Consider the following 27,844-nt stretch of genomic DNA (forward strand, 5'->3'; position numbering starts at 1 on the left):
GTACAAATCATTCTTCTAGTTCTGTTCACTTCACTTTGCATCAATTTATACAAGTCTTTACATTTTAATCTGAAATCATCTCCTTCATAATTTGTCTTTCTTTTTAAGTTTTATTCCTTATATGTCTTTTATTTCTATATTACAAATTTTTACCTATGTGTATTTTCCCTCCTTTTATCAGTCCAGATAAGAGGAAATTAAAGTTTAAACTATTTTTCTCATCACTTTTTCCTTGTTTGTGTAGAATTTTGCAATTATAATTTTCCCTTTCTTTCCTTTCCATTTTCCTCCCTAGAGTTTTCCTCTTTTCCCTTTCCATGATCCTTTTGAGAGCCTTGAAAATACAATAAAACTACTCCCAGGCTCTTTGCCTTATTAGACTATCCCTATAATTACTGATGATAACAGGGTTCAAAGGGAACATATTTGTCATCACTCATTTTAGAATGCTTAGGCCTTTAAGATTGCTTGCTCATGTTTCACTTTTCTATGCTTCTCTAGATTCTTGTGTTTGTATTTCAAATTTTCTAAACCACTCTAGTCTTTCAGGAAAACCCAAAAATCCTCTATTTTTTTTTAAGGATCCCTTTTATTATTAGTTTTGCTAGGCAATTTTTTTTATAAACTTATACTTTTTACCTCCAGAAATATCATAGTCTAAGTACTACACTCCTTTATAATGCTGGCTGATGAATTTTATGCAATCTTGAGCTCAGGTCCTTCATACTAGAATTCTTTCTTTCTGTCTGTTAGTATTTTCCTTTGTCCCATAAGTTCTTAGATTTGGCTTTAATGTTCCTAGAAGTCTTCATTTTGAAATTTCTTTCAGGAGATGAGCAAAGGATCCTATTTCTACTTTGTCCTTCAGTTCTAAAAGATATGGGAGGTTTTCTTGAATTATGATAGCTGGGTTTTTTCTTTTTTTTTTTTAATCATAGTTTTCATATAGTACAATGATTATTAAATTACATCTTCTCAATCTACTTCCTGGTTGGTGCAGTGAAGAGTCCTGGACCTGGAATTAGAAAGACTTGAGCTCAAATTTTACCCTCAGAAACTTACATTCTGTGTCTTGTTGGGCAAGTCACTTAACCTTTGACTGCCTCAATATTCCCATCTTATCCTCATAAAATGGAGATAATAATAGCAACAATTTCCCAGGGTTGTTGTGAGGATAAAATCAAATGATGTTTGTAAATGTTTTTATAAAGCTTAAATTGCTATGTAAATAAATATAAGTACTATGTAAATCCATTCCATTTATTATCATAACTTCTACAGCCATTTCTCAATTGATAGGCATATCTTCAGTTGTCAATTCTTTGCCACTGCAAAAAAGAGCTTGATTGGGGCGGCTAGGTGGCACAGTGGATAAAGCACCAGCCCTGGAGTCAGGAGTACCTGGGTTCAAATCCGGTCTCAGACACTTAATAATTACCTAGCCGTGTGGCCTTGGGCAGGCCACTTAACCCCATTGCTTGCAAAAACCTTAAAAAAAAAAAGAGCTTGATTAATGCCTTTCTTACATTCATACATGCCTCCCTCTAATTCTCCTTTATCTTCTTTCCCTCTTATTTCCCTGCTGAATGAAATGTATTTCTGTACCTCTCAGCCGGTGTTTGCATCATTCCTTCACTCCTTTGAGTAATAAAGATAAGCATGAGGTCCAAGTGTCAGCAATTTCCCTCCCCTTCCTCCTTGTTGTATAGACTTCTATTTTCACATCCTGAATGTGCAAGATAACTTTTCTAACCTTTTTCTTCTTTTCCTTTTCCAAAGTATTCCTGTTCCCTTTCCTTCCCATTATTAAGATCATCAAAATGTAAAAAGAACAACTCCCACACCGTCTATCCAATTAAATTCTTTCTATGATTTCTAATGTTAATAGGATTCAGAGAGGAAATATGTATCATCTCTCCATATTAAAACATATTTATCCCTGATAAGTCCTTTAAGATTATTCATTTATGTTTACCTTTTTTCCCCTGATTTCTATGTTTGTACTTCATAGTTTCTATATGACTATGCATATAGTTTTTTTCATCAGGAATGCTTAAAAGTTCTCTATTTTATTGAAAATCCCTTTCCCCACTTCTAGGATTATACTCAGTATAGTTGGATAAGTTATTCTTGTTCATAAGCTCTTTTCCTTTACCTTCTGGAATACTGTATTTCAGTTTCCCTGGTTCTTTATGGTGGAATCTATTCTTTTTTTTTTTAATGTTTGTGCAAGGCAAATGGGGTAAAGTGGCCTGCCCAAGGCCACACGGCTAGGTAATTATTAAATATCTGAGACCGGATTTGAACCCAGGTACTCCTGACTCCAGGGCCGGTGCTTTATCCACTGCGCCACCTAGCCGTCCAGAGTCTACTAATTCTGTGTGATTTTGACTCCAGCTCCTCACAACTTGATTTTTTTTTTCTTTTTGACTTTTTGAGTATTTTCTTCTTTGATCATGAAACTCTAGATTTGGGTTGTCATATTCCTTTGAATTTTCATTTTGGAACTTCTTTCAGGATGTGACATTCATTCTTTCTATGTCTACTTTTTAATTCTAAGAATTCTAAGCAGTTTTCTTTTATGATTTCTTGAAATATGGTGTCAAAGTTCTTTGTTTTTTGTTTATGAATTTCAGGTGATCCTTAATTTTTCTTCCCTTTTTCTGTTTAATCAAGTCAGTTGTTTTTGCTATTAAATATTCTTAATTTTATTTTTTTCAGTATTTTGAATTTTTTTAATATTTTATGTTTTCTTATTTGGTCATTGGTTTCTATCTGGTCCATTCTAGGATATTTGTAGCTTGGACAAAGCTTCATACCTCCTGTGACTTATTTTCTTTTCAATTCTTTCTTTTATAACTAATTTCTTTTCTAGTTTTTTCCTTTAGTGCTCTAATATTATTTATAAAAAATTTTTAGTTCCATGTTTTTCTGTGTTTCTATTCTTGCTTCATCTCCTCTAGGAATTGTGATAGAACTTATACCAAGGTATAGAAAGAATGATTGTCACATTCTGAAAGTTTTTCTTTGGAAAATTGTTTGTAGAGCATTAGAGTCATTCTCTTCTTCTGTGATTGTATTTTGATTATCCTGTGACCATGATAGATAGCTTTATCAGTGGGATTCTTTGGTTAGTCTTTCCATCTATTTTCTGACTTTGAACTTTTGTAGGGTCAGGTTCCGTGTACTTCTGGAGGGAACATCTAGGTTTCTCCTACTTTTGCTTTCTTCGAATGTAGTAAATTCTGCTCAGGGACAGCTCAGGCTGGGATCCTATAAGATTTCAGTGCTCCCAAAAGGGATCTAAGGCAAGTCTTATGGTTGCTCCCATGGTCTGAGCTCTGCAAGTTCCTGACCTGGACTTGGGTCTGAACAATAAATCTGTGGACTTGCCACTTTAGATTGCTACTAGATTCATCTAATTGTAAAGTTCTGCTAGTTCGGAGAGACAAAATTGTAGACTTCCCTTTGGTCCCAGGATTCCTGCCCTGGTTATTCCCGCTGCTGACCAGTTGAAAATGAGGTCCTGCTTTTTTCCTGTGATCTGAGCCACATAGCTTCTGAACCTGTTCTCTGTTTAGCATGCATTCTGAACTAGCCTGCAAAAAAAGAATTTCATGGTGACTTTTTCTTTGATTTCCTAATCAGGATTCAATCTGGTGCATTTTATATCTGTTCTGAGGAGAATTGGTATTGATGTTTCCCCCCACCCTCCCAGAAGGTGACGGACGGAGGGAGACCACTCTACTTACAACTCTGCTCTGTCATCCTAGCTCTGCCCTTCTCACTGGTATTTTTTCCCTTGAATTTCCAGATCTGGTGTATTTCCACATTTTGCAGTGAAGTTAGGGGAGACCTTGGCTATACTTTCTGTTATACCACCATCATGGTTCCCTCCTATAGATTGTTTTTTTTTTAAAGATAACTGTCAAAGCAGGGGAAGCTAGGTGGCACAGCATTTAAACTGCCAGACCAGGCTTGGAATAGAAAGACCTGAGTTCAACTCTAACCTCAGATACTTACTAGTTTTGTGTTGACCTTGGGCAAAGTCACTTAAGCATGTTTGCCTCAAGTTCCTCATCTGCAAAATGAGCTGGAGGAAGAAATGCCAAATCACTTCAGCATTTTTGTCAAGAAATCCTCCTGGGCGGCTAGGTGGTGTAGTGGATAAAGCACCGGCCCTGGAGTCAGGAGTACCTGGGTTCAAATCTGGTCTCAGACACTTAATAATGACCTAGCTGTGTGGCCTTGGGCAAGCCACTTAACTCCATTTGCCTTGCAAAAACCTAAAAAAAAACAAAAAACCCTAATAGGGTCAGGAAGAGTTGGACACAAATGAACAACAACAAGCTGTTAAGGAAAAGAAAAAAAGATGAGGTGGTAACTAAATATGGAAGAAAAGCAGAAAGGTCAATTTTTTTTTAGGATTAGGAAGAATTGAACATGTTTGTAGGAATATGGGAAGGAACAAGTGAAGAAAGATCTGATGAAGATGACTGAGAATAAGGATATTATAGATTGAGCATCTAAGAGCATCTTCTTAGAGAAAGTGGGAGGGAATAAGTAAGCTTTTATTTTCCTCATTTTACAGTTGGGAAAACTGAGGCAGACTTCTCAGGGGTTATAAAGTTAGGAAGTGCCTGAAGTTGGATTTAAACTCAGATCTTCTCAACTTCAGTCCTATTTTTCTGTCACTGTACTATCTAGCTGTTTTTGAAAATGATGAGGTAAATAAAACATCATTGAAAAGTCACTTGTTGGGGGCGGCTAGGTGACGCAGTGGATAAAGCACCGGCCCTGGAGTCAGGAGTACCTGGGTTCAAATCTGGTCTCAGACACTTAATAATTACCTAGCCGTGTGGCCTTGGGCAAGCCACTTAACCCCATTTGCCTTGCAAAATCCTAAAAAGAAAAGAAAGAAAAAGAAAAGAAAGAAGTCACTTGTCTTCATAGTCCATCAAAGGCAAATTTGAATTAGGCAAAAAGGAGTTCTTAAGAATTTAATATTAGATTTTACATAAAGTTATTTTGGACATTGTAATACTTTTAATCTAATAATGTTTTAACAAATTTGAAGAGCATTATACCAGGGAATTCTGAAAATCAAGGATAGTTTTAATTTTAAATTTGTGAAGTTTTTCCCCTTCTCCTGCTAATTATAGGAATTTCAAAGTAATTGTCATAGAAAGAACAGCCTCATTTGGGATATGAGAATACCAAACAATGGAAATGTCCTCAGGTCCCTTTCCTCCTGTTAGGAAGCAATGCATGCATCATCTTGTACATCATTTCCTTAGTTGACCAATCTCATGCATTTACAGTTTTATTTTGTTTTGCTTTTTGAGACCTGTTCTTCCTTCCTATTTCACCCAAACTGAAAAGAAAGAGAATACTCTCAGATCTGATCCCACTGCTGATTGGCCCAGAAGTCTTGCCCTGTTCTGGCCTCAACCTGAGCCTGTTCATTCATCTTTAGGCAGCCAATTGTTTTCTGATCCACATTTTAGAGACAGCTTGACATAGTGAATAGAGAGCTGGTCTTAAAGTTCAAGTCTTGCCACCTATACACACACACACATGTTTGTATGTTTGTATGTGTGTATATGTATATATATACTTGCTGTCTGACCTTGGGTAAGTCATTTATAAACTCTCAGAGTTGAAGACAACTCTCTGAGATTATATATTATAAATAGACAAACTGTATTTATAGAGGCAATTTACTGAGAATTTCTTAAACCAATAAAATCACAAGTGCAGTTCCTCTCATTCCCCATATTAAAAGGATATAATGAGGGTCTACAATCTTATCTGTCCTTACTATAACAGTAAAATGTTAAATGTCGTTAAATGCAAATTGACAATCTAGTTTTAAATAAATTACCAGAACAAATCAATAGTCATACAAGTTGTCAAGGTATTTAAATCTAGGGTAGACATGTCAAGCTGCTGTTAACAATGGTATTATAATTCCCAGTCATTAACCTGAGACTGGAAACCAAAGTCCAATGAGTCTCCCTTCTCTAGAGCCAATTAGAAGAACCTACAATAAAGGATAGGTTAAATGAGCACATGAGCAAATGTCACCCATTGTGGGCGGGGGGAGGACTCATGGCTTTTCTTTTAGGGTCTATAAAATGATTCTATTAAAGGTGAGGAGGTCTGCAAAGGTCCAGAGAAGGGCCAGTATAGGGTAAATCTCAATTTCTTCAAATCCTTGAACATGTCAACTTCAAGCATTCTTGGAGCAATGAAGGAAAACCCAGAGGATGCACTACTTTTCACATCTAGAAGAAATTAAACTTATGGGAAGTATTTCTTTGTGAAACAGTGAAGCACTGAGAATATGAATAGATTTATGTTAAGTATCCAGAGATGTTAAACTCATAATTCTATTAAATTCAAATTAATTCAACAAATATTATTTGAAAATATTTTATTACAGGCTGCCTCCTGATGAGAATGAATAATGAATTACATGAAGTGGTCTCATTATTTGAATTCCCATTGGGTTGGAACCAATTACCATATTTTATATAACAGTTTTCAATACTGTAAATTTGAATATATGCATAAACCTAATTACCAATCAACCAAAATAAATAATCAAATAAACTTACAAAATAAAATTTCAATAAACATTTATTAAGTGACTTTCCTTGTACTAAGTATTTACTAGGGAGACAATGTAGTTCTTGCCCTCAAGGAGCTCACAGTCTAATGACAGTGACAACATCCAAACAAAATTCATAAAGGATAAATTAGAGAGAATCACAGAGAGAAGTCACTAGCCTTAAGGAGAACCAGGAAAGGTTTCTAGCAGGTAAGTCTTTAGTTCGGACTTGAAAGAAGCCAAGAAAACAGAGATAAGGAGGTAGAGAATTTCAAACATGAGTTGACTGATGTTTGTCCTTTCTTAAAGAAGAGCATGACATCAGGGAGATGTTGCCTTGATAAGCAAGTGAATTAGATTTGAATGAGGGGGTGCTGGGCTGAATCATCAACCTCATTTTTTTTCTCTAACTAGGTCTAGTGGCCAGATGTGAATCAGGTTGACTGGAGATGGCTCTGGATGCAAGGCAATCAGGGTTAAGTGACTTGTCGAGTGTCTGAGGTCAGATTTGAATCTGAGAGACAACACATTGAGTAAATCTGAGTAAAAACACATTGATTTGGGAGATAGCATATTTTGTACAAGACCAGAATCATGAGAACAAAGAGTATAGCTTGAGGACTATTGGAAAGATAGCAAGAAGGCAGCTTAAAAATCAATTGGGGGTTGGGGGGCAGCTAGATGGCACAGTGGATAAAGCATCAGCCCTGGAGTCAGGAGTACCTGGGTTCAAATCCGGTCTCAGACACTTAATAATTACCTAGCTGTGTGGCCTTGGGCAAGCCACTTAATCACGTTTGCCTGGCAAAAACCTAAAAAAAAAAAGTCAATTGGAGGATTTTGTATTTGATCCTGGAGATGATAGGAATTTCTTGAATAGAGATTGGGATGGTCAGACCCAGGCTTTGTTTACAAAGATCATTTTGGCAGCTGAGTAGAAGATGGACTGGAATGAGGGAAAAATGTGTCAGGGAGATCACCAGAAGGCTATTACAACTGTCCAGCTATGAGGTGATGAAGACCTGAACCAGGGTGTTGGCAAAATCTTACCCAGATCCCCCAGTTTTTATCAAGGAAGAATTAACAAATCAATAATCCTCTGAGGCTCTCCAAAATTCTACAACTTTTATTCTTGTTTTTCTTCCTTATCTTAATTCTTCTCTTTTAAAAATATAGTTGCCTGATTACATTCTACTGGAGTGCATACATAAGAATATTATGTCAAATGAATACAGAATAATTTCAAGAGAAAAGACTTGTGAAAGTCATTATGTAGAAGATGTATCTACATTCTGCTTCAAAGTAAACCAGAGAGAGGTGGCTAGGTTAGAGCACCAGCCCTAGAGCCAGGAGTACCTGGGTTCAAATCCAACCTCAGACACTTCATAATTACCTAGCTGTGTGGCCTTGGGCAAGCCACTTAACCCTATTTGCCTTGCAAAAACCTGCAAAACAAAAAACCCAACAAAGTAAACTGGAGATTCTGTAAGCTAGCTGGGAAAAGAGGACTCATTCTAGACAGGGGAGAGACCTTTTCTGCAAAAAGCAAAGAGATAGGAGATAGAATGATTTATTTGATGGGGAACAGCTAGAATTCATTTACTGGAAATGTGAGTTCATGAAGAAGACAACCATACAGTAAGACTAAAGAGATGGGTAGGAATCAGATTATGAAAGTCTTCATTTCCCCCCTTAAGGCCACATAGGGTGTCAATGAAATTTTTTTTTTGAGGAGGTGGAAGCATAGATCTTGGTTCTAGCAATATCATTTTGGCAGCTTATGAATTTGAGAAGGGAGAGCCGGGAGAAAAGGAGAAAATTAGGAGGCTATTATAATTAGCCAAATGAGAAGTGATGAAAGCCTGGTCTGGAATAGAAACTGTTCATGGAGAGAAGAGAGTAGATAGAAGAGATGTTGCAGTGGTAGCATTAAGATTTGGCAACTGACTGGCTGAAGGAATTGAGGGAAAGGGAAGAAGGGCCAGAGATGACTTCAGCGTTGTGAACTTGAGTGACTGGAAGGACGGTGATGCCATCTATAGAAATAGGAAGTAGATGGATGATTTTGGTTTAATTAGCATATTATCACGGTGTTCCACAGTGTTTGAAGTCATCTAAAGTCCCAATAACAATGTCTTCAAACACTATTTCTCTATCTGCCAAAACTGGACTATATATATATATATATATATATATATATATATATATATATATGTAATTAAGATAAATGCATGTATATACATTTATACACATACCCACATAGAAATGTAGTTGTGCATACATACATATGTGCATATGTAAATATATCATCTATTTGTATAGATGCACATGCATGTGGCACATGTATTATATATGCATATATAATATATATTGGCAAAGTGGTATATTAAGATTGCTTTGATTTACATTTCTCTGACTTCAAGTATTTTTAATCAATAATTTGTATAATTCAACAAATATGCACTATAGTATACAGATCACTCTTCTAGGCACATGGGAGAAATTCTATAGAGAATTGTATTTATGGTTTGGTTTGGTTTGGTTTGGTTTTTTAGGCAGTGGGTCACACAGCTAGTATCAAGTGTCAGAAGCAGGATTTGAACTCAGGTCCTCCTGACTGGAGGGCCAATGCTTTATCTATTTTGCCCCCCCCCCCGAGTTTATAGTTTTCCAAATTTTTTCCTTTATGTGAAACTTTGAGGAAGGTTTTGAGAGTTGGAAAATGTTAAACATCATCTAATCCAACTCCTTCAAAGTCTAAATGGAGATACTGAGGTCCAGAGAAGTCAAATGACTTACCCAAAGTCACACAGTTTAATGAAGTAATATAAATCAATCATTGAACCTATGTCTTTTTAGTAAGACTCCTTTAATTGGGTTTATTAAGTTGTGCTAAAGTGGCTTGAAGAAAATCCCTTACTTTTTCACTTCACTTCACTCCCTCGTCGACTCAGTCTATGGATTTCTTACCTTTTTTCTTACCCTTACCAGTAGCCTTGAACCCCTTGAGATGCCTGTACCTTGGGACCTATCTTTTATTAATGGACTCCTTGCCTAGAAAGCAATTTCATGAAAAAGCCAAGGCAACTTATTCATTGGACTTCTCCAACTCCTGTAGGAGCCTTGATCCAGAAGGGCAGCCTCCACCCCACCCCCATCAGTTGTTCCCTGTATGTGGTCTTTCCTTAGGAGAAAGTAAACTCCTTGATGATTCTCTTGTATTTCCTCTCTGTCTCTCTGTCTCTCTGTCTCTCTGTCTCTCTGTCTCTCTCTCTTTCCCTCCCAGAGATTCATTTTTCACTTTCTCCAACTTTCTACTCTTTGCCTTAGGGTGGTTTTATAGAAACACCTGGAGCGCCCTCTGTTGATAACCAGAACACACACCCGATTTCAGTTGAAGAAGGAAACCAATAATGAACATAAACCACCAAAGTTAGAATCAAAACCGGTCCTGGAAAGTCCAGAGGGGAAAAGGGCAGGTGGAGATTTTATTTTATTTATTTATTTATTTTGCAAGGCAAATAGGATTAAGTGGCCTGCCCAAGGCCACACAGCTAGGTAATTATGAAGTGTCTGAGACTGGATTTGAACCCAGGTACTCCTGACTCCAGGGCCGGTGCTTTATCCACTGTGCCACCTAGCCACCCCCAAGATGAAGGTTTTTTTTTTAAAGTATTTACTGAAAACAAGCATAGCTAAAGATACAAAAATATGATGTTCATTCTAAAATCTCCATCAAGGGGCAGCTAGGTGGTGTAGGGGATAAAGCACCGGCCCTGGAGTCAGGAGTACCTGGGTTCAAATCCAGTCTCAGACACTTAATAATTCCCTAGCTGTGTGGCCTTGGGCAAGCCACTTAACCCCGTTTGCCTTGCAAAAACCTAAAAAAACCAAAAAACTTCATCATGTATATGCAAATATCATTGTTGATATTCTCTCCTTCCTTTTATGAGATGTAAGTACAAGAGTTTAGCCCACCAGAAAGGACATACATATGTTCAATTAGATAATAACATTAACAATAAATAGATAATAACAAAAAATAACGATAAAAAAGTATTTATAAAGTCTTGCAAAACTCTTTACGAATATTGGTTTTCAAATCTAGTTTGCTGATCTCTTCGCAAATATCTCATTTGACTCTCATAGCAAGCCTGGGAGATTGTTATTCCATTTTACAGAAGAGGAAACTGAGGCTCACAGAGGTTAAAAGGCTCACTCAGGACTCATTGGTACTGCTAAAGGTTGGAGGGATGAACAGGGGATCAAAGGATAATGGACTGAGAGTGGATAATCGACTACAGAAAGCAAACCCTTAATTTTTCAGAAAAGGAAACCATGGCCCAGGAAGAGTGATTTCCCAAAGTTATACTGATCGTCTGAGAGCAGCAGGAGTCCTCTGGCTCTGGAGCCCCTGTGGTTGTCACTATGCTATCCTGAGATGGTGGATCTGAGCCCTACCATGTCAGTTAACGTCATACAGGCTGAGACCCTCCTTCTCATTGACTATTTGGGAAATGTTCAATAAGAAGCATCTAGATAAATAATTATGAATAATATAGTTCACCCCAGAAATCAATGCCCCCTTCTTGTCAAGTCTGGATTCTTAGTGGGTCCAACCTTGGTGCATCAGAATCACCCTTAAAGCAAAAAAAAAAAAAATGGAATGCTGACCTTTTTCTATATCTTTCTTGTCCTAGCAATAATCATCACATCCATCATTTATGTGTCTTTAGGATTCTCACAGTGCTTAATATTAATTTAATGGAGGCATGGGAAACTTTGAGTCTAGTCCTAATTCTATGACTTTGGCCAAATCACTTAACAAGCTTTCTGAGTCTCAGTTTCTCCATCTGTACAAGCTCTAATTCATCTTGTATATGCAAATATCATTCTTGGTATTCTCTCCCTCTTCATTTTTTCTTGCATTACATTTGTGACCGTGAACAAGCTAGGTGGCGCAGTGGATAGAGCACCCACCCTGGAATCAATAGGACCTGGGTTAAAATCCAGCCTCAGACATATAATTACCTAGTTGTGTGACCTTGGGCAAGCCACTTAACCCTATTGCCTTTCCAAAACAAAACAACAATAAAAAGATGTTTAACCTTTCTGAGTCACCTGGGTTGTCACATCTATAAAATAGGAATTATAATATCCATAGTATTTCTCTCACAAGGTTACTATGAGATTCCAAATAGATATTGTACATAATGTGCTTTGCCCATTTTTTTTTTAGGAAAGACTTTTTGGCATCAATGTTTTTTTTTAATTTATTTTTATTTTTTTGTTTTTTTGCAAGACAATGGGATTAAGGGATTTGCCCAAGGTCACACAGCTAGGTAATTATTAAATGTCATGGGATGGCTAGGTGGCGCAGAGGATAGAGCACCAGCCCTGGAGTCAGGAGTACCTGGGTTTAAATCTGGCCTCAGACACTTAATAATTACCTAACTGTGTGGCCTTGGGCAAGCCACTTAACCCCATTTGCCTTGCAAAAAGGGAAAAAACACTAAAAAAAATTTTTAAATGTCTTGAGGTCAGATTTGAACTAGATCCTCCTGACTTCAGGAGATCCACCTAGATGCCCTTACTTTGCCCATTTTAAGGACTATATAGAGGCAATTATTATTCAGTGCTATTATTATTATATATTGTTCATAATCCATGAGTGTGAATGTAAGCTCCTTGAGGGAAGAATTTTTTTTTCTCTACATCTAGCTCTAAGCCTTTGTACCTTTTGTACTTTATAAATTATTTGTCAGATTAAATCATCATTTACCCTAGAATTGTCTGACTATGGGTGGTATTATACTGGAAATTGATTTTCTCTTCAAGATTTTACAATGCAGTGTAGAGCAGAAATAAGAAAGAATATTGATATGTAACTCTCTACATACATTAGCATGGAGGTATCTACCGTAGGAATCCAAGGCACAAGTTCCTTAGGGAAGGGAATGAAATGCCACCCTTAGGTCTTTGTATTCCCAAAGCTTAATATAGTACCTAATGATTGGTGCTGATTAAAGAATGGAAGAAGTAGAGATCAATTCCCCAAAGAAAATTACATGCAGTTGGATTGAAGTGGTAACCAGAGTCTCCTAAGCAAATCTGCATTCATTTATTGATATTTTATAATACAGGGGAAGAGGCCATGCGTTACTGGAAATGAATAATATGAAACATATTATAACTGAGCCCCACACAATAGAGATGTTAGGTGTAATGGACTTTCTTGGAAAAATCACATTGTTGATGAATTCCCATCAATGAAAACCTTCTGTCTTCTATGAAAACCAAAGTGGGTCAAGTGTTTGGAAAATAAAAAAATGGGAGATTTGGTCATGACTAATCATAAGTTGAGGTCACTGTCCCCACCCTCTATCTGCTCCCAAACAACTTTGGCGATGGGAAGCTATCTATAATCATGTTTATAAAGTGAAGCTCTAGAAATGTGGGTCTGTGATTTTGCATTAACTCTCCCTTTAGTCTCTTTTGATCCATTTCACTTTCTAACCTTATGAGTCCATGTTCCAGCTTCAAGCTTCTTGAAAGCATCCGAACACAGATGGGGCTTTGGAGATCCTCAAGTCCAAATCCCCCCCTTTTTTTTTTGCAAGGCAATGGTGTTAAGTGGCTTGCCCAAGGCCACACAGCTAGGTAACTATTAAGTGTCTGAGGTCGGATTTGAACCCAGGTACTCCTGACTCCAGAGCTGGTGCTCTATCCACTGTGCCACCTAGCAGCCCCCCAAATCCCTTCTTTTACAAGTGAAGAAACTGAAGCCCAGAGAGTTTATCCAAGGTTGCACACAAGATAGTAAGAGTCAGGATTCAAATCCAGCTCCCGACTCCCTATTTAGTGCTCTGTATCACCTCCTCTGGGAAGAAGGGCTAGATAAATTAGCAAAAGAGAATTTTTTTGGGTTTTTTTTTCAAGGCAAATGGGGTTAAGTGGTTTGCCCAGGGCCACACATCTAAGTAATTATTAAGTGTCTGAGGCTGCATTTGAACTCAGATATTCCCGACTTCAGGGCCGGTGTTCTATCCACTATGTCACCTAGCTGCCCCAAAAGAAATTTAAAAAAAAAAATTAGCTTAGGGGTGACTAGGTGGCGCAGTGGATAAAGCACCGGTCCTGGAGTCAGGAGTACCTGGGTTCAAATCCGGCCTCAGACACTTAATAGTTACCTAGCTGTGTGGCCTTGGGCAAGCCACTAACCCCATTTAGCTTGTAAAAACCTAAAAATAAATAAAAATAAAAAAGTTAGCTTTAAAAAAATAAAATCAAGTGACGAGTTTCTTTTCTTCTTCTAAGTTGTAGTAACTCTTTGAAAAAACACCTTTGAGTACAATTATTAACATGTTCAGTTGTTTCAATCAGGCCCAACTCTCCATGACCCCATTTAGGGTTTCCTTTTTTTTTTTTTGGCAAAGATACTAGACTTTTGCCACTTCTTCTGCAGTTCATTTTACACATGAAGCTGAGGCACACAAAGTTAAGTGATTTGTCCAGGGTCACAAACTATTAAGTGTTTGAGGCTGAATTTGAACTCAGCCCTGACACCAGGGCTGACCTCCTAATGTCCATCCATTAGTAATTGATACTTAGAAATGACATCTTTCTAACAGATCTAGTAATGACCAGAAGGCTTAGAAACAATTTCAATATCACATTTTGATTCAATAGGTCCCAGGCCTGAAGTTTCATAAGTCAATGTTGAAGTTAATAAAGTCAATTTTAAAACAGTGAAGATCAAACCTTGATGGACATGCTCATCCCATCAGTGCAACAACCAGGGACAATTTTGAGCTATCTGCAATGGAGAATACTATCTGTATCCAGAGAAAGAATTATGAACTTTGAACAAAGACCAAAGACTATTACCTTCAATTTAGGGTAAAAAAAAATGTTATATTATTATGTAATTTTACTAACTCATACGTTATTTTTCTTCCCTAAGGATATGATTTCTCTGTCATCACATTCAACCGAGATCAATGTTATAACATGGAACCAATGTAAAGACTAAAAGAATGCCTTCTGTGGGGGGTGGGGGGAGGGAAGCAAGAATGGGGGGAAAATTGTAAAACTCAAAATAAATAAAAATCTTTCTAAAAAAATATACATATATATGTATGTTTAAGACATTTGAAAAAATAGTTTAGATCAAAAGGTGACTTATTTCCATTTTTGGTACAGGCCCTCTAAGCCAAGATCTGGACTGGTGAGCACAGTCCTACCAGTGAAGGAGACTGGGAGGCCCTATGGTTTTGAAGGAAGAGATCCTACAATGGTAAACAAAAGCTAATGATTTAGATATTCAACTAACATTGACTTTTTTTCTGCTCAATGTCCCATTCCCATCTTTCTAAGTCACCCCCACCTTTTGTTGGCTAATCTCTATGGCCATCAAAGTGGAAAGCAAATATTCGTAGTTAGATGGAATCATTATAAAATCAAGGACCCCTAAGTGGGGAGAAACATCAGTCCTAGATTTACTCTAAATACCTGTAGTCTTTCAACTTGTGTGTGCATAAACTTCCTTATCCAAGTTGGACTCAACGACCCCAACATTCCTTTCAGTCAAGCCATAATTCTATGGCTGATTCATTTTAAGAAGTTTTATTAAACTGGATAAAATTTATTAACATTTATTAAGAATCTACTATGGTCCAAGCACTGTGGGGCATACATAGAGGCAAAAGAGTCCCTGACCTCAGGGAAAACTCACACTCTAATAGCTGAGACAATATGCAAACTAACACATACAAAGCAAACTGTTAGAGGATAAATAGGAAATTATTAATAAAAAGGCACTAGACTTAAGAAGGGTTGGAAAGTGTAACTTAAATGGAATTTAAAGGAAGCCAGGTAGGTCAGAAGTCAAGAAAAATATTTCAGTCAAGGGGGACCACCAGAGGAAATCCCCATTTTGCATGGAATAGCCAAGAAGCCAGTATGATTGGTTTAGGGTACGTGGCAGGGGCTAGGTTGGGAGGCTTGACGGCAAAGCAGAGCATTTTCTCTTTGATTCTAGATGTGATAGGGAGCCACTGGAATTATATTGAGTAGAATGACATGATCTGACTTGTGTATGTATGAAAACCACTTTGATGGTTGAATGTGGATGGACTGGAGTGGACATGGACTTGATGAAGGCAGACTCACTGATAAGATTATCCCAATAATTAAAGTGATAAGGGTTTGCACCAAAGTGAGGTGGTAATGTCAGAGGAGAGAAGGGGGCACATTGGAGAAATGTCACAAATGTATGATCAACAGACTGGATATGGGAGGTCAGTGGGGAATCTGGACTGACCAAGGTTGTGAGCGTGAGGGACTGGGAATATGGCATTGCCCGCTACAGTCATAGAGAAGGTAGGAGGTGGTAGAAGGAGGAAAGACAATGAGTTCTGTTTTAGACAAGTAATTAAGATGACTATTGGAAATTCAAATAAAGATGTCTGAAAGAGACTGGAAGTCAGTAGGGAGTATGAGGCAGGTTAGGTACATTTGAGAATCATCGGAGATTGCAGCTAAATCTATGGATGATGGATGAGGTGACCAAGTGAAGGGAAAAGAGAAGTGGGTTTAGGATAAAACCCTGAGACATATATGGTTAGAAGGCATGATCAGGATAAGAATCAAGCAACAAAGACTGAGAAGTAGTCAAATAGGTAGGAGATCCAGTAGAGAATTGTATCCTGAAAATCTAGAGAAAAGAGTATTAAGAAGGGAGTGATCAACAGTATCAACAGCCGTAGAAAGACAAGAATGAAGAGTGAGAAAAGGTCACCAAAATCAGCAAGTAACTTTGGAGAGCAGCTTCAGGGGAATAAGTTTGAAAGCCAAAGTATAATGGGTTAAGAAGAATTTGAGACCAACTTTGTCAAGGAAGGAATCTAGTTCAGCAGAGGGGATTCAAAAATTAAGGCAATGCTCAATCTGGAGGAGATGCGGGCATGTTAATAAACTGTATGAAGCAAGTCTGAAGATAGGAAGATCCTTCTGATAAAGGGCTTGGAACCTGATCCAAAAATTGGCATTTCAGCAATGGAAAAATGTATCTTTTAATGGTGGGATAAATGGAACAGAATTTTTTTTCTTTTAGGTTTTTGCAAGGCAAACAGGGTTAAGTGGCTTGCCCAAGGCCACACAGCTAGTTAATTATTAAGTGTCTGAGACCGGATTTGAACCCAGGTACTCCTGACTCCAGGGCCAGTGCTTTATCCACTATGCCACCTAGCCACCCCCTGGAACAGAATTTTAAAAACAAAAACACATGGATCAATTGATTACCAGGACCCTTAACTATTCCTTTTCATCCTAAAATTCTTATCAACATTTTAGACTTAAAAGGTAGTCTAGAATAGAGATGGTATACTGAGAGAAGGTAATGTTGGTTTTCATTATCAAGAAATTGCAAATTTTCTCCATTTAACTACTGAGCTATAGCCAATAACCATGGACAATTTTAAATTAAATCTATTTCTGGGACTTCAAATCCCATTTTAGTGGCTGGAACTATTTTTTAAAAAATATTTAGGGGCAGCTAGGTGGTGCAGTGGATAGAGCAACAGCCTTGGAGTCAGGAGGACCTCAGTTCAAATTTGACCTCAGATACTTAATAATTACCTAGCTGTGTGACCTTCGGCAAGTCACTTAACCCCATTGTCTTGAAAAACTAAAACATATGCATATATTTTAAGTAAATAGGCTGCATCACATTACAACAAGAAATCACCCAGGAGAAGAGCATAAATTATGTTATCAAACAGCCAGAAAAACACAAGAGCTGGTTTCAAAGAGCAAGGGGGGGATCCATACAAATATTGGAAAAGCCTCAATGCTTTGGGTGGATCCTATGGCAAATTCATGCAAGGTCATCCACTAGACTCACACAGAATGGTCAGGTGTGGATGGGTTGCAATCTATGTCATCGGAAGAACGCCCCATATAAACAATGAGATTATATGTCCATTATTATACTGAAGCAAGTTTAATACCTTAAGAACCTTTCAGTATTTTTGCCTGATGATCAGCCAAAAAAATAAAAAAAGTTTTAAACATAGAAACCAGATATTAACAGCAGTATAAAATGAATAGCATTGTATTAATGTTTATTTCTAATTACAAGAAACAGAATATCAGTCCCTTATTTGTACAAAAATACCTGAAAGATAGATTACAATTAGGTTCACAAGCCCAAAAGCTATTTACAGTATGAAGCAAAGCATACTGAATAAAGGTTTTGTCTTTTAAGTTAATACCTTTTGCATTCCCTGAAAACTTTTCAACTTTATTCCATTTTACAGTTACTACAACTCGCATTGTGACAAATATAATTTACGATAAGCAGGTCTTGCCACTGGAAAGGTGCATTGATTGGTCAAACTGACAGGTATTTATTTAGTGCAGAAAAGATAAGACAAAACATCCAAACTGAGGCACATGTTTCTTCAAGGTTTAACAAATAAAAGCTTTCTGTACTTTAACACCTAGTGTAACATAACTTATCTACTAACTTTATTACCAAAACCGTTTGGCATTTTCCTTCTGACATATTCAAGATTGCTACATGAAGTATTCATTTAGAAAATAAAAATCACAGGCAAAGACAAAAAAAATTCAACAGGCTCCAAAACAACCCTGAGCGTCCCCTTTACATTCATGTCATTTAAATATAAAAATAAAAGTCAAATGTCCTTCAGTCCTTGGTTTGCTAAGCTGGAAACCAGTTGATTCTACTGGATGTCGGTTGGTTGGTTGGTTTTGTTTGTTAAAAGGGTGGCATTCTCTCAGTGACCCAGCACAAAGGAAAAGTGGAAAGTGAGCTGTGAGCTGGTAGAGTAAGCTTGAGGCCACTCTGAGACCGGTTACATTCTCAAACAGTTCACTTAGGCTGGAAAAGTACAAAAGACTAAGTCAACCATCTACATACGTATAAAATTGTGACTCAAACTTTTATTTATCTCCATTTAAATAAAATGCAAGTTTATAAATACAAACACTGCGAATACTAGCTGTCTACTGGTGGTGGGTGGGGGGGAATGCATTACTGGATCAATGTAAACAGAAAAGAAATCTGATAGCCAAAAAAACAAAAAAAAAGGTTTATTTCAATCCACCAAATAGAAAAGTTTATAATAGCTGTGTCTCCCCCCCAAAGTGAGGTTGAATCAACATGCAAAGTGAAGTTGGAAATATTAACAGTTATTAGCCAAATTTCTGATTGTTTGAAAAGAGTGGCTAAAAAAAGGGGGGGGGGAAAGCCAGGAAAACGTAGTTCCATATTGCAGTTGAAAAATATAGTTTGCTTTAAAAAAAAATCTCCATCTTCTAAGTAGACATTTCATGGAAAATACTAGCATGTGATCTGTAAACTAAGATACAGTGTTTCTATACCATTGACATAGTTATAGCTGATATGTATTACTTAAGCTTGTAACATTTTTTTGTGTTAAACTACTGTCAAAGCTATATATGATGACCAAAGAGCAGTATGAAATGGTTTCTTTTCCTTCAGCAGAGAGGATTTTTAAAGCAATCCACTGGCAAACATCGATCAAGAAGCCGGGTCCGTGTTCTCATTGCTATTTTAAAAGAAAACTATTTTGTTCACCACAGTAGTCTGAACACCCTTTCAAGTAAGCACTTTCCAATCTGCAGAGAAAAGGGGGAATTGGCCATTTTTCACGCCTGGTTTCTATGTTTGGGATAAGAGGCAAGGACTGAGAGATGTGGGAAGGAAGCTCATGGGAAAGACTGTAGCCACGGTCTTTCCAGCTCATCAGAAAAAAAAAAAGGGAAACCAATATTGTGTTATGACTAAATATTCAATTTAAACATTTACAAAGAAGCAATTCGGATCATAAGCCAGTAGTAAAATAGACTCTGAATTGGCTTGCAGTCAGCTGGCTTACGTGTCTGAGTGTATGTGTGTATGTGTGTATGTGCATGTGTGTGTCTATGTGTGTGTGTGTGTTTTTCAGCAGGATGGAGGTCACAAGGTTAAATATCAGGTTGAGTCTGTGTCCATTTTGCTGTTTGTGTATGTTTTTCACCAAGGAGACACTCGGGACACTCACTGCAGTAAACAAAATAGGAGACAATTTTCTTTTAAACTCCTGGGCTTAGGCTGTACCCTGTAGGCTTACAAGAGGTCGAGGATGGTCATAATGTGGGGGGGGGGTCCTTTCTGAAAGAAACTAAAGACCACGGAGGACATAAAGCTAAAGATAAAAGGGGGGGCTGATCATTTGTCCTAATAAGCAATTGGCACTGGTGAATTTTCATAGAAACCAGCCTCTTTTGAACCATGAGTGTGGTTGTTCAATTGCGACTGTGTAACAGTGAATTTCCTAAGGAATAAAAACTGTGACTGGGGCGGAAAAATATAACACACATGTGCATAGAAATTAGATACTGGACTGAGCTCTCATGACTGGGTTTATTAATTATGCTACATGTATACCAGTCATTTCCCCTAAGGATTGAAAAAACCCCATCAATGACTTTCAAAGTCCACTGGGTGGTGGAGTTATGGTTTTAGAATTGAATTCACACTGCTTCAATCAGCCGGGAGCTGAAACTGCCCTTGGAGAAATGCTGAGACCCAAGGCTTGAGGTCTTCTAATTCCGACAGGTGGAGACTTTTTAGCTCCTGCAATAATTGAAAAGCCACATCATATCCTAATATAGGCTGTATACAATATCCAAAACAAAGTAGGAGTGCAAAAAAAAAAGTGATCAATACAAAAAAAGTAAACACACCAGTTTTAATTGTCAAGATTATTCCAGGGCAAGAGTCCTTTTCCAATGATTTCTCTTCAGAACCTGTTCCTGTTCCTGTTAAGTGGCCCAGTCAAGATGATCATTCCAGTTTAGTCTCAAATTTGCACACAGTTCTACATGTCTTCCTTTATTTGGCAAGGGGAGGAAGGTGTGCTGGGATACTCAGCAGCAGATCATTCTTCGGTGTTGGACAAACCAAGAAGACCTTGGTCTGTTGGCACCCACTGAATCCATCAGTTTGGAGAGTCTTGAGGTGCAGAATATAATTTCTAAACCAATTTACAGACCTGCTCATTCATTCCAGTGTTAACTTTCTCTTAGTTATTCTTTTAGCAAATCCAGTCTTCAACCAAGAGCCAAATTCAAGGTCATAAGGCCACTCTGATACAGTGATGTTTGAGTTTGCAAGGCAACACTCCTTTGTTTAGCTGGTAGAACTCAACAAGTTGGATCAGATCAGTGAATTTGGTATTTCCGTCATCGAGGCTGAAGAACATCTGTCCCTCGTCCTCACACTATAGGAACAAAAATACTTTCAGTGTTAGATGGCACAACCAATTAAAAAAAATAAAGCCCAGAATTATATGGTAGATTAGGCTTTACTTTATGAAATAGTACAAATGAACTAGAAATAAAATAAAATAAATGAACTATAAATAAAAAAACTATAAATAAAATAGGACAAAATAGTTGAAGCTCAAAGGTCCTAGCCTGACTCTGCTATTAATATAACTAGAGAATCTGAGAGGGTCTAAAAGTCCTCTCTGCTAACTGATAAGAGTGAGATGATCAACAATGATGCTCTTCTAAGTAGAGACCTGGTTATGGACCATGCCCTCTATATCCACAGGAAAAAACTATGGAGTCTGAATGAGGAGTGAAACCTACTATGGTCACTTTTTCTTAATGTTTTATTTATTTAAGACAATGGGGTTAAGTGACTTGCCCAAGGTCACACAGCTAGGCAATTATTCAGTGTTTTAGGTTGGATTTGAACTCAGGTACTCCTGACTCCAGGGCCGGTGCTCTATCCACTGGGCCACCTAGCTGCCCTTATGTCCACTTTTTAACACCGCTTTTAGGCTTTTTTCTTTCTTTCTCATGGATTTTCCCCCTCTTAATTCTAATTCCTCTCTCATAACATGACTAAAATGGAAAATGTTAACTGCAATTGTTTATGTACAACCTGTATCAGATTGTTGCCATGGAGAGGGTGGAGGGAAAGTAAGGGTATAAAAAATGTGAACTCAAAAGCTTGCAGAACGATAAATGGTGAAAACCACTTTTGCATGAAAATAAATTTTAAAAATATAATTAGGAAAAAAAAGAGAAATTAGTCATGGCTTGGTGCACCTAGTGGCCATGTTGAGGAATCCAAGGAAGTACCGAGACAGATTCCACCACTTCTTTAAGACCACACACTAAGCCAGTGGTGAGTAAGAACTGAGGTCTTGGGAGGAAGCTAAGTACTTTTGATTATTTGGCCAAGAGCTCACAAATAACATCACAGTGATTTCCCCCTTGACCTAGAACCCTTGGCTGCAGCTTGCCATTTCTTAGTTTCTGGGAAGGCGTATTTGGCTCTTTGTATAGGGTGGTTCTCTCTCTATCTCCCCCTTTTATTCAAGGAAACACACCATATAATGCACAGGAATCTCCTTGGATGACCTACAACAATGGGTCACTTTAATTTTCACTGGCCTTAGTTTCCCGATTTGTAAACTGGAAAAACTGAATGAGGCAACCTTAACGCTTCTAGGATCTGGGTGAAAAATAGAAAACTGCCAACAGAATGTGGGGCAGCTGCCACTGTTGCAAAAATGTTCAAACTCCGTATATTTAAACACAGGACCACTCCTTTCCCAGACTCTTAAGTGCAGGCTATAATCTTTACCCCCCCCTTTTCCCCTGTAGTAACCCCAAGAAATGACTCACACCTATGTAATTTCCAAAGTTGACATTATAAAAGCACACCCAAGGGCTAATGGAGAAAACCTGAAGGAATATGCCTGCTTTTCCAAAGCTGGGAGAACCTCAGAGATTGTTAGTGGATAAAACATGTCATCAACACTGGATTTCTATTCGACTCTTGACATTTTGCCAATCCAGTGGACATCATACAACAGGTCACATTTCTAGAGTGGCTTAAACATTCAGGTGGGATAGGCAGTATTAATACAATGACACCCATTTCACATAGGAGAAAACTGAGATGAAGTGACTTGGTTGGGGTCTCACAGCAGCAAGTGATTCATTAGTTTGCAAATCATTCTTTCTGAGTCTGGCAATATTATATAAGCAGATACAAATCCTCTGGCCCTACAGAATGGAAAATGATTTTATTAAGTGGCATAAGAATTGCTTTGTTGTTTTTTTTCTCACTTGATGTGGAAGCAAAAATCAGGAAGTTAAGTCCTAGGCCTAAGTTAAGCCAAAATTTCAGAAACTGGCTCATAGGAAAGCCTTTCCACCCAAATTTCCACAAATCTTTTTTAGTGTATTGGAACTCCATACCACCTGTATCTACATAAGTATTGTTAAGACAGATGGATAGGTACCTGTGTTTGCTTTTTTTAAACCTCATTGGAGTAAGTAATGAGAAATACAATAATTATCTGGAATTTAACCTCAATGCAAAAATCACCCATTAAATTAAATTAAATCACCAACTAATATATATATATATATTATATATCACTGTGGTCCTTAAGGCGTTATATCAGTGATATGTTGCTATCAAAGACTATTTAGACCATAACAAACATTCAGATATTCAGATATATGTGGCATCTGCAAAAGGGCTGCTACTACTGGCAACTGGACCACCCCAGTGACAAACACTACATTCCTCACTGACAAACTCCAGTCTCCACCCAACCCCTCCTACCACAGCTGCAGATACCACTCTCCACCAGAGGCTGAGCAGAGGGGTTGCCTTCGTTCTATTCCCAAGATTCAAAGCTCAAAGATTCAAGGCTTCAGGTTCATTCTGACTCTAACCTTCTAACATTCTGGTTGTGTGTGTGTGTGTGTGTGTGTCTCTCTCAAAACAAATGACTTTGGGGAGGGGGGCCCTATTCCGTGGTCTCCTCTTCTCATCTGTTGAGGGAGGTGACAGAGGTGAAACATCAAAACATGTTAATTATTCTAGTTTGCAATTTTAAAATTTTGTTAAAACAAAAGATAAAACTTGGTCAAATCAAGACAATGAAAATAAAAGATTACTAGATTCATCAAGCAAAATCTATACCTACAGGTAATATCTGGAAGTTTTTGATTTTCTGGTGATGGCACAGTGTGAGTACAAATGCCTTTGGATTACTCTGGCTGTCACGAAGGAGGAAGAGCCTAAGAAAAATAAAAGAATGAGTTTATTGCTGGAATCAAAACAGTAAAAAATCATTAGATCTAAATCCCAACAGAATTTAAACCTTGGGAGTAAGAAAATCCCAGTTCAAATTATGTATCTGACCTTATTAGTAATAAAATAAATAATAGCTAGCATTTATATAGTGATTTTAAGATATGCAAGGAGCATAAAAACTATCTCATTTTATCTTTACAAGACTTAGAAGGTAGATGCCATTATTGCCCCTATTTTATAAGGATAAAAGAGAGGAAACTGAGGCAGAGATTAAATGGCTTGTTGAGGCAAATGAAGATAGAAAATATCTGAACCGAGGTCTTCTTGACTCTGGTTCTGACACACTATCCACTACACCACATAAATTACCTTTACTATGAGGAGTTAATAGTAAGGGTTTTCTCCAGAGCCGGTTCTTACACAACTAAAAGGAAGGTTCTTTCCTACCAATGAATCTAATATTTGAGACCCAGAGATCAGATCTCTGTCTGCCTTTCTGTCTCTGTCTCTCTCTTGCCTGTGTCCTTGCACTGAATAAGCCAAAGCCAGAAGGTAGAGGAAAAAAAAAGAGTCAAACCACAAACAGAAAAAGCCCAACTTATGTTCTAGCTGTGATTAAAAGTTGAGGTCTAGACCCTCAGGGCTGTGGGAGAGAGAACAACGAACATGAGTTATCCATTTCATTAGCATTGTTCTGTCACCTACTAAGTGTCTCTCAGTTTTTCTTATAGCTGATGTCAAGCTTATATTAGGACCAGTGATTCCAAGATTCAATTTCAATTCTAAAATAGGTTATTTCATTAAATACGTGAAAAAGGTCTGGTGCAAAGCCCTGAAATATTGATGAAAGTAGCTAATGGGAGGAAGAATTATTTGAGGTTTAAGTTCTTCCTTCAATTAATCAATCAATCAAGATGCCTCAGAAACTTATAAACACTCAAAGAATCTGATGCTCTCATCATTATCGAGATTGTTTGCTCTTTGTACTTTGTTCCTGAGGAGGACTATGACATCAGGAAGGTGATGTCATGACTTGCAAGTGAATTGGATTTGAGTGAAGGGGGCTGTGTTAAGTCCCCAGTCTCATATTCTCCCTACAGTCATCTGGGTCCAGTGCCCAGATATATCACAACAACTGGAGATCTTATTATGTAACTCCTTTGGAGATGCCTAGGATACATAAAAGTAAGTGACTCATGGACCCATGGTCACATAATCATCAAATTTTAAGAGAAAGAAGTCAAATTCTGGTTTTCTTCACTTCAGAGCCTAGCAGGCTTTGCTACTCTTTAGGGACTGTAGCCCCAAACAAACTTTACACTGAAACTTAGACAAAAAAGAAAAATTCTAACTAATTTCTCAGTTTATCAGAGGAGTTTATATTTAAATTCAGCTTTCTACCAAATAATTAACTCTAAGTAGAGCAGATGAAGTCAAATCATCAGGGTGGATGGTCCAAAACATCTCTTCTCAGTGAAATAAAATCAGATTGAGAGGAAATTACTTATCTAAGTCCCTGAAGATAAGCAATCAGTATTGTGAAATCAAACTACCCAAGCCCAATGTTTTAATCTTTTTGGGCCAAACAGCTAGGTGGTGCAGTGGATAGAACACTGGCCCTGGAGTCAGAAGGACCTGAGTTCAAATCCAGCCAGACACTTAATAATTACCTAGCTGTGTGGCCTTGGGCAAGTCACTTAACCCACTACCCTAGGGAAAAAAAAAAGTGCTGGGCCCAGGGTCAGGAAGACCCAAGTTCAAATCTTTCTGCAAACACTTCCTTAGTATGCTAAATGATCATAGGCAAGTCATTTAACCTCTACTTTCCTCAGTTTCCTCATCTGTAAAAGAGTATGTATAATATTAGTACCTGTCTCCCAAGGATGTTTTGAGGATCAAACCATTATAACAATCTTAAACCATTTAGCGGTAGGTGCTATATAAATGGTAGCAATGGGTCACAAGCATTTGTTTCAGAATTTCTATCAGCATTCAAGTGAATTGTTCCCTTACCCATCTACAAGACCCTGTTGCTTAATAATCCTATGGGACTCTTCCCGAGAAATCCTTCCATGAAACCAGTTTTGTGTCCTATGGATCACTGTTGGAGAGAAGAAAGTATAAGTTATGATTTCTATTTATTATATAGACTAGTCATATAATTAATGAAACCAGAGGGAAATTTAATATATCTAAAATAGCATTTACCATTTTATACTACCATTCCTTTAAACCATTCTACTTCCCAATTTCATATAATCACAGGATCTTATTTTAAGAGCTGGAAGAGTCTTTAAAGGTCACAGACCAGAGATGGAGTACAACTGAACCAGACTAAAATGTAATTGGAAAGATTTAACAATATAAATAGATGATGCTAATTTGTGGTTTTCTAAGTCATTGTTTGGCACTGTTTATTTAGAACAATGCCCTCATTTTAAAGTTGAAGATGCCAGCTATAAATTTCTAATATACAACTGGTGATGTGGAATTATATATGGATCATGAAAGAATTGACATGGACACAATTACAGCTAGTTTTCAAATAGTGTGAATAATGAATCCCATACATTATTGGAATTTGTACTCCATATTTCCATTGCGTTGGAATCAATGACCATGTTTGATATAATTACAAATTTCAAAAGGAACAAATCCAGCTATGTGGGATACATTGTTTGCATGAAACCATGCCTACCTCTGAGTATCATAAAAGATATGAGTACTTTGGGGATGAAGGAGATCTAATGATGATAGTTAGGATTTGAGAAACAGCTTGTGGTTGAAAGATAAAAACGCAATGCATAGCAATAAAAAAAAAATGTAAAATAAGACTGGAAAGGTAGTTTTAACCAGATTGTTGAGTCCTTAAGAATCAGGATAAGAAGTTATTTGGACCCTCTGCAACACAAAGCTATGGAAGGTGTGGAAAGGGTGACACAGTTAGACTTGATTCTTAGGAAGATTATTTTAGAGTTGGTATGAAATATGGATTAGTCAGGAGAGAGAACGGGTACAGGAAAAGTAAGTAAGAAATTCCTACACAGTTAAAGCAGACCCCCCTGCCAACCTTTCTCCCCTGAACCCTCTCCTTTTCCTAACACCTATTTTAAAATAAACAAACAAAAGCCTTCCATTGAGCGTACGGCCATACTTCTAGTCACCATGGCTTTCAATCTTGGGAGTCAAAACCCCTCCCTCCCTTCATAGCCAAATCGTGTGCCAAGCCTTGTGGATTCTACTTTCACGACATTTTCACTTCTGTTTCCTTCTCCCTACCTCCTCCCTAATCAGATCTCTGTACAATCGCCAACCAAAGGGAGCTTCCAAAAGGAAGGATGTGACTATCGTCTCCCTGCTCAAGAAGTTCTGATGATTCCCACTTGGCTTTCAAAGCCTCACAGATGTAAGCAGTCTGCACTCTGCTATCCCCTTCAAGAATAGTAGCACACCTTATTCAGATACTCAAAACCTAATCAAATCGTGCACATTTGTTATAACGGTTTTCTTGTTCTTTTTTCCTTGTCAATATGGTAGGAGAAGGAAAAAATAGATTTTTTTGTTAAATTTTTTTTCCCAGAGATTTAATCAAAAAGCCTCCTTAATATGTCCTTAGATGATATTTCATTTCCCATCTCCTTGTTTTTTTATAGGCTGTGACCAATGCATAGATTGCCCTACCATCTTGAAGAATTCTTGTTTCCTTAATTATTCACCTCAAAGAATAACCCTCACACAAGATATAGTCCCTTCAGTTGCTGGTGCCCTTACCCCATTTTATTTTATACATACTCTGCATTTAATCACTTTTATACCTGTTATTTCTGCCTTGACGCTATAAATTAAAGGAAAACAACAGCAGTCTGAAGAGGTCAATGTACACCCTTTGAGGAATGCTGCATTATTTGTCTTTGTACCCCTTCTCCAGAACCTAAAGTAGAGTCCTGCAAATACTAATGAATGAGTCTATTTCAGACACAAAAGGATATGGACACAAAAACACTCCCTCCCCTCAGAGAATTTACATTCTATCGGGAGATAGCTTGTACACATAGCACAGATAGAAAATA

At 37.6% G+C, this 27,844-nt stretch overlaps 1 protein-coding gene across 5 annotated transcripts in view; it reads right to left on the reverse strand.

Moving 5' to 3' along the window:
• Window positions 1-17,719: 17,719 nt before the first annotated feature.
• Window positions 17,720-27,844, reverse strand: part of GRB10 (growth factor receptor bound protein 10) — a 270,769-nt gene continuing 260,644 nt past the window's right edge. For all 5 annotated transcript variants that reach the window (XM_074198290.1, XM_074198289.1, XM_074198291.1 and 2 more), the window contains 3 exons: window positions 25,788-25,875; window positions 23,665-23,758; window positions 17,720-20,925 (listed from right to left, as the gene is read on the reverse strand). In XM_074198290.1, coding sequence (XP_074054391.1) covers window positions 20,779-20,925; window positions 23,665-23,758; window positions 25,788-25,875 — 329 coding nt within the window. In that variant the 3' untranslated portion in view covers window positions 17,720-20,778. The remainder of the gene's footprint in view (window positions 20,926-23,664; window positions 23,759-25,787; window positions 25,876-27,844) is intronic.

The sequence above is a fragment of the Macrotis lagotis genome, chromosome 8 (assembly GCF_037893015.1).
Source record: "Macrotis lagotis isolate mMagLag1 chromosome 8, bilby.v1.9.chrom.fasta, whole genome shotgun sequence".
NCBI classification, from domain to species: domain Eukaryota; kingdom Metazoa; phylum Chordata; class Mammalia; order Peramelemorphia; family Peramelidae; genus Macrotis; species Macrotis lagotis.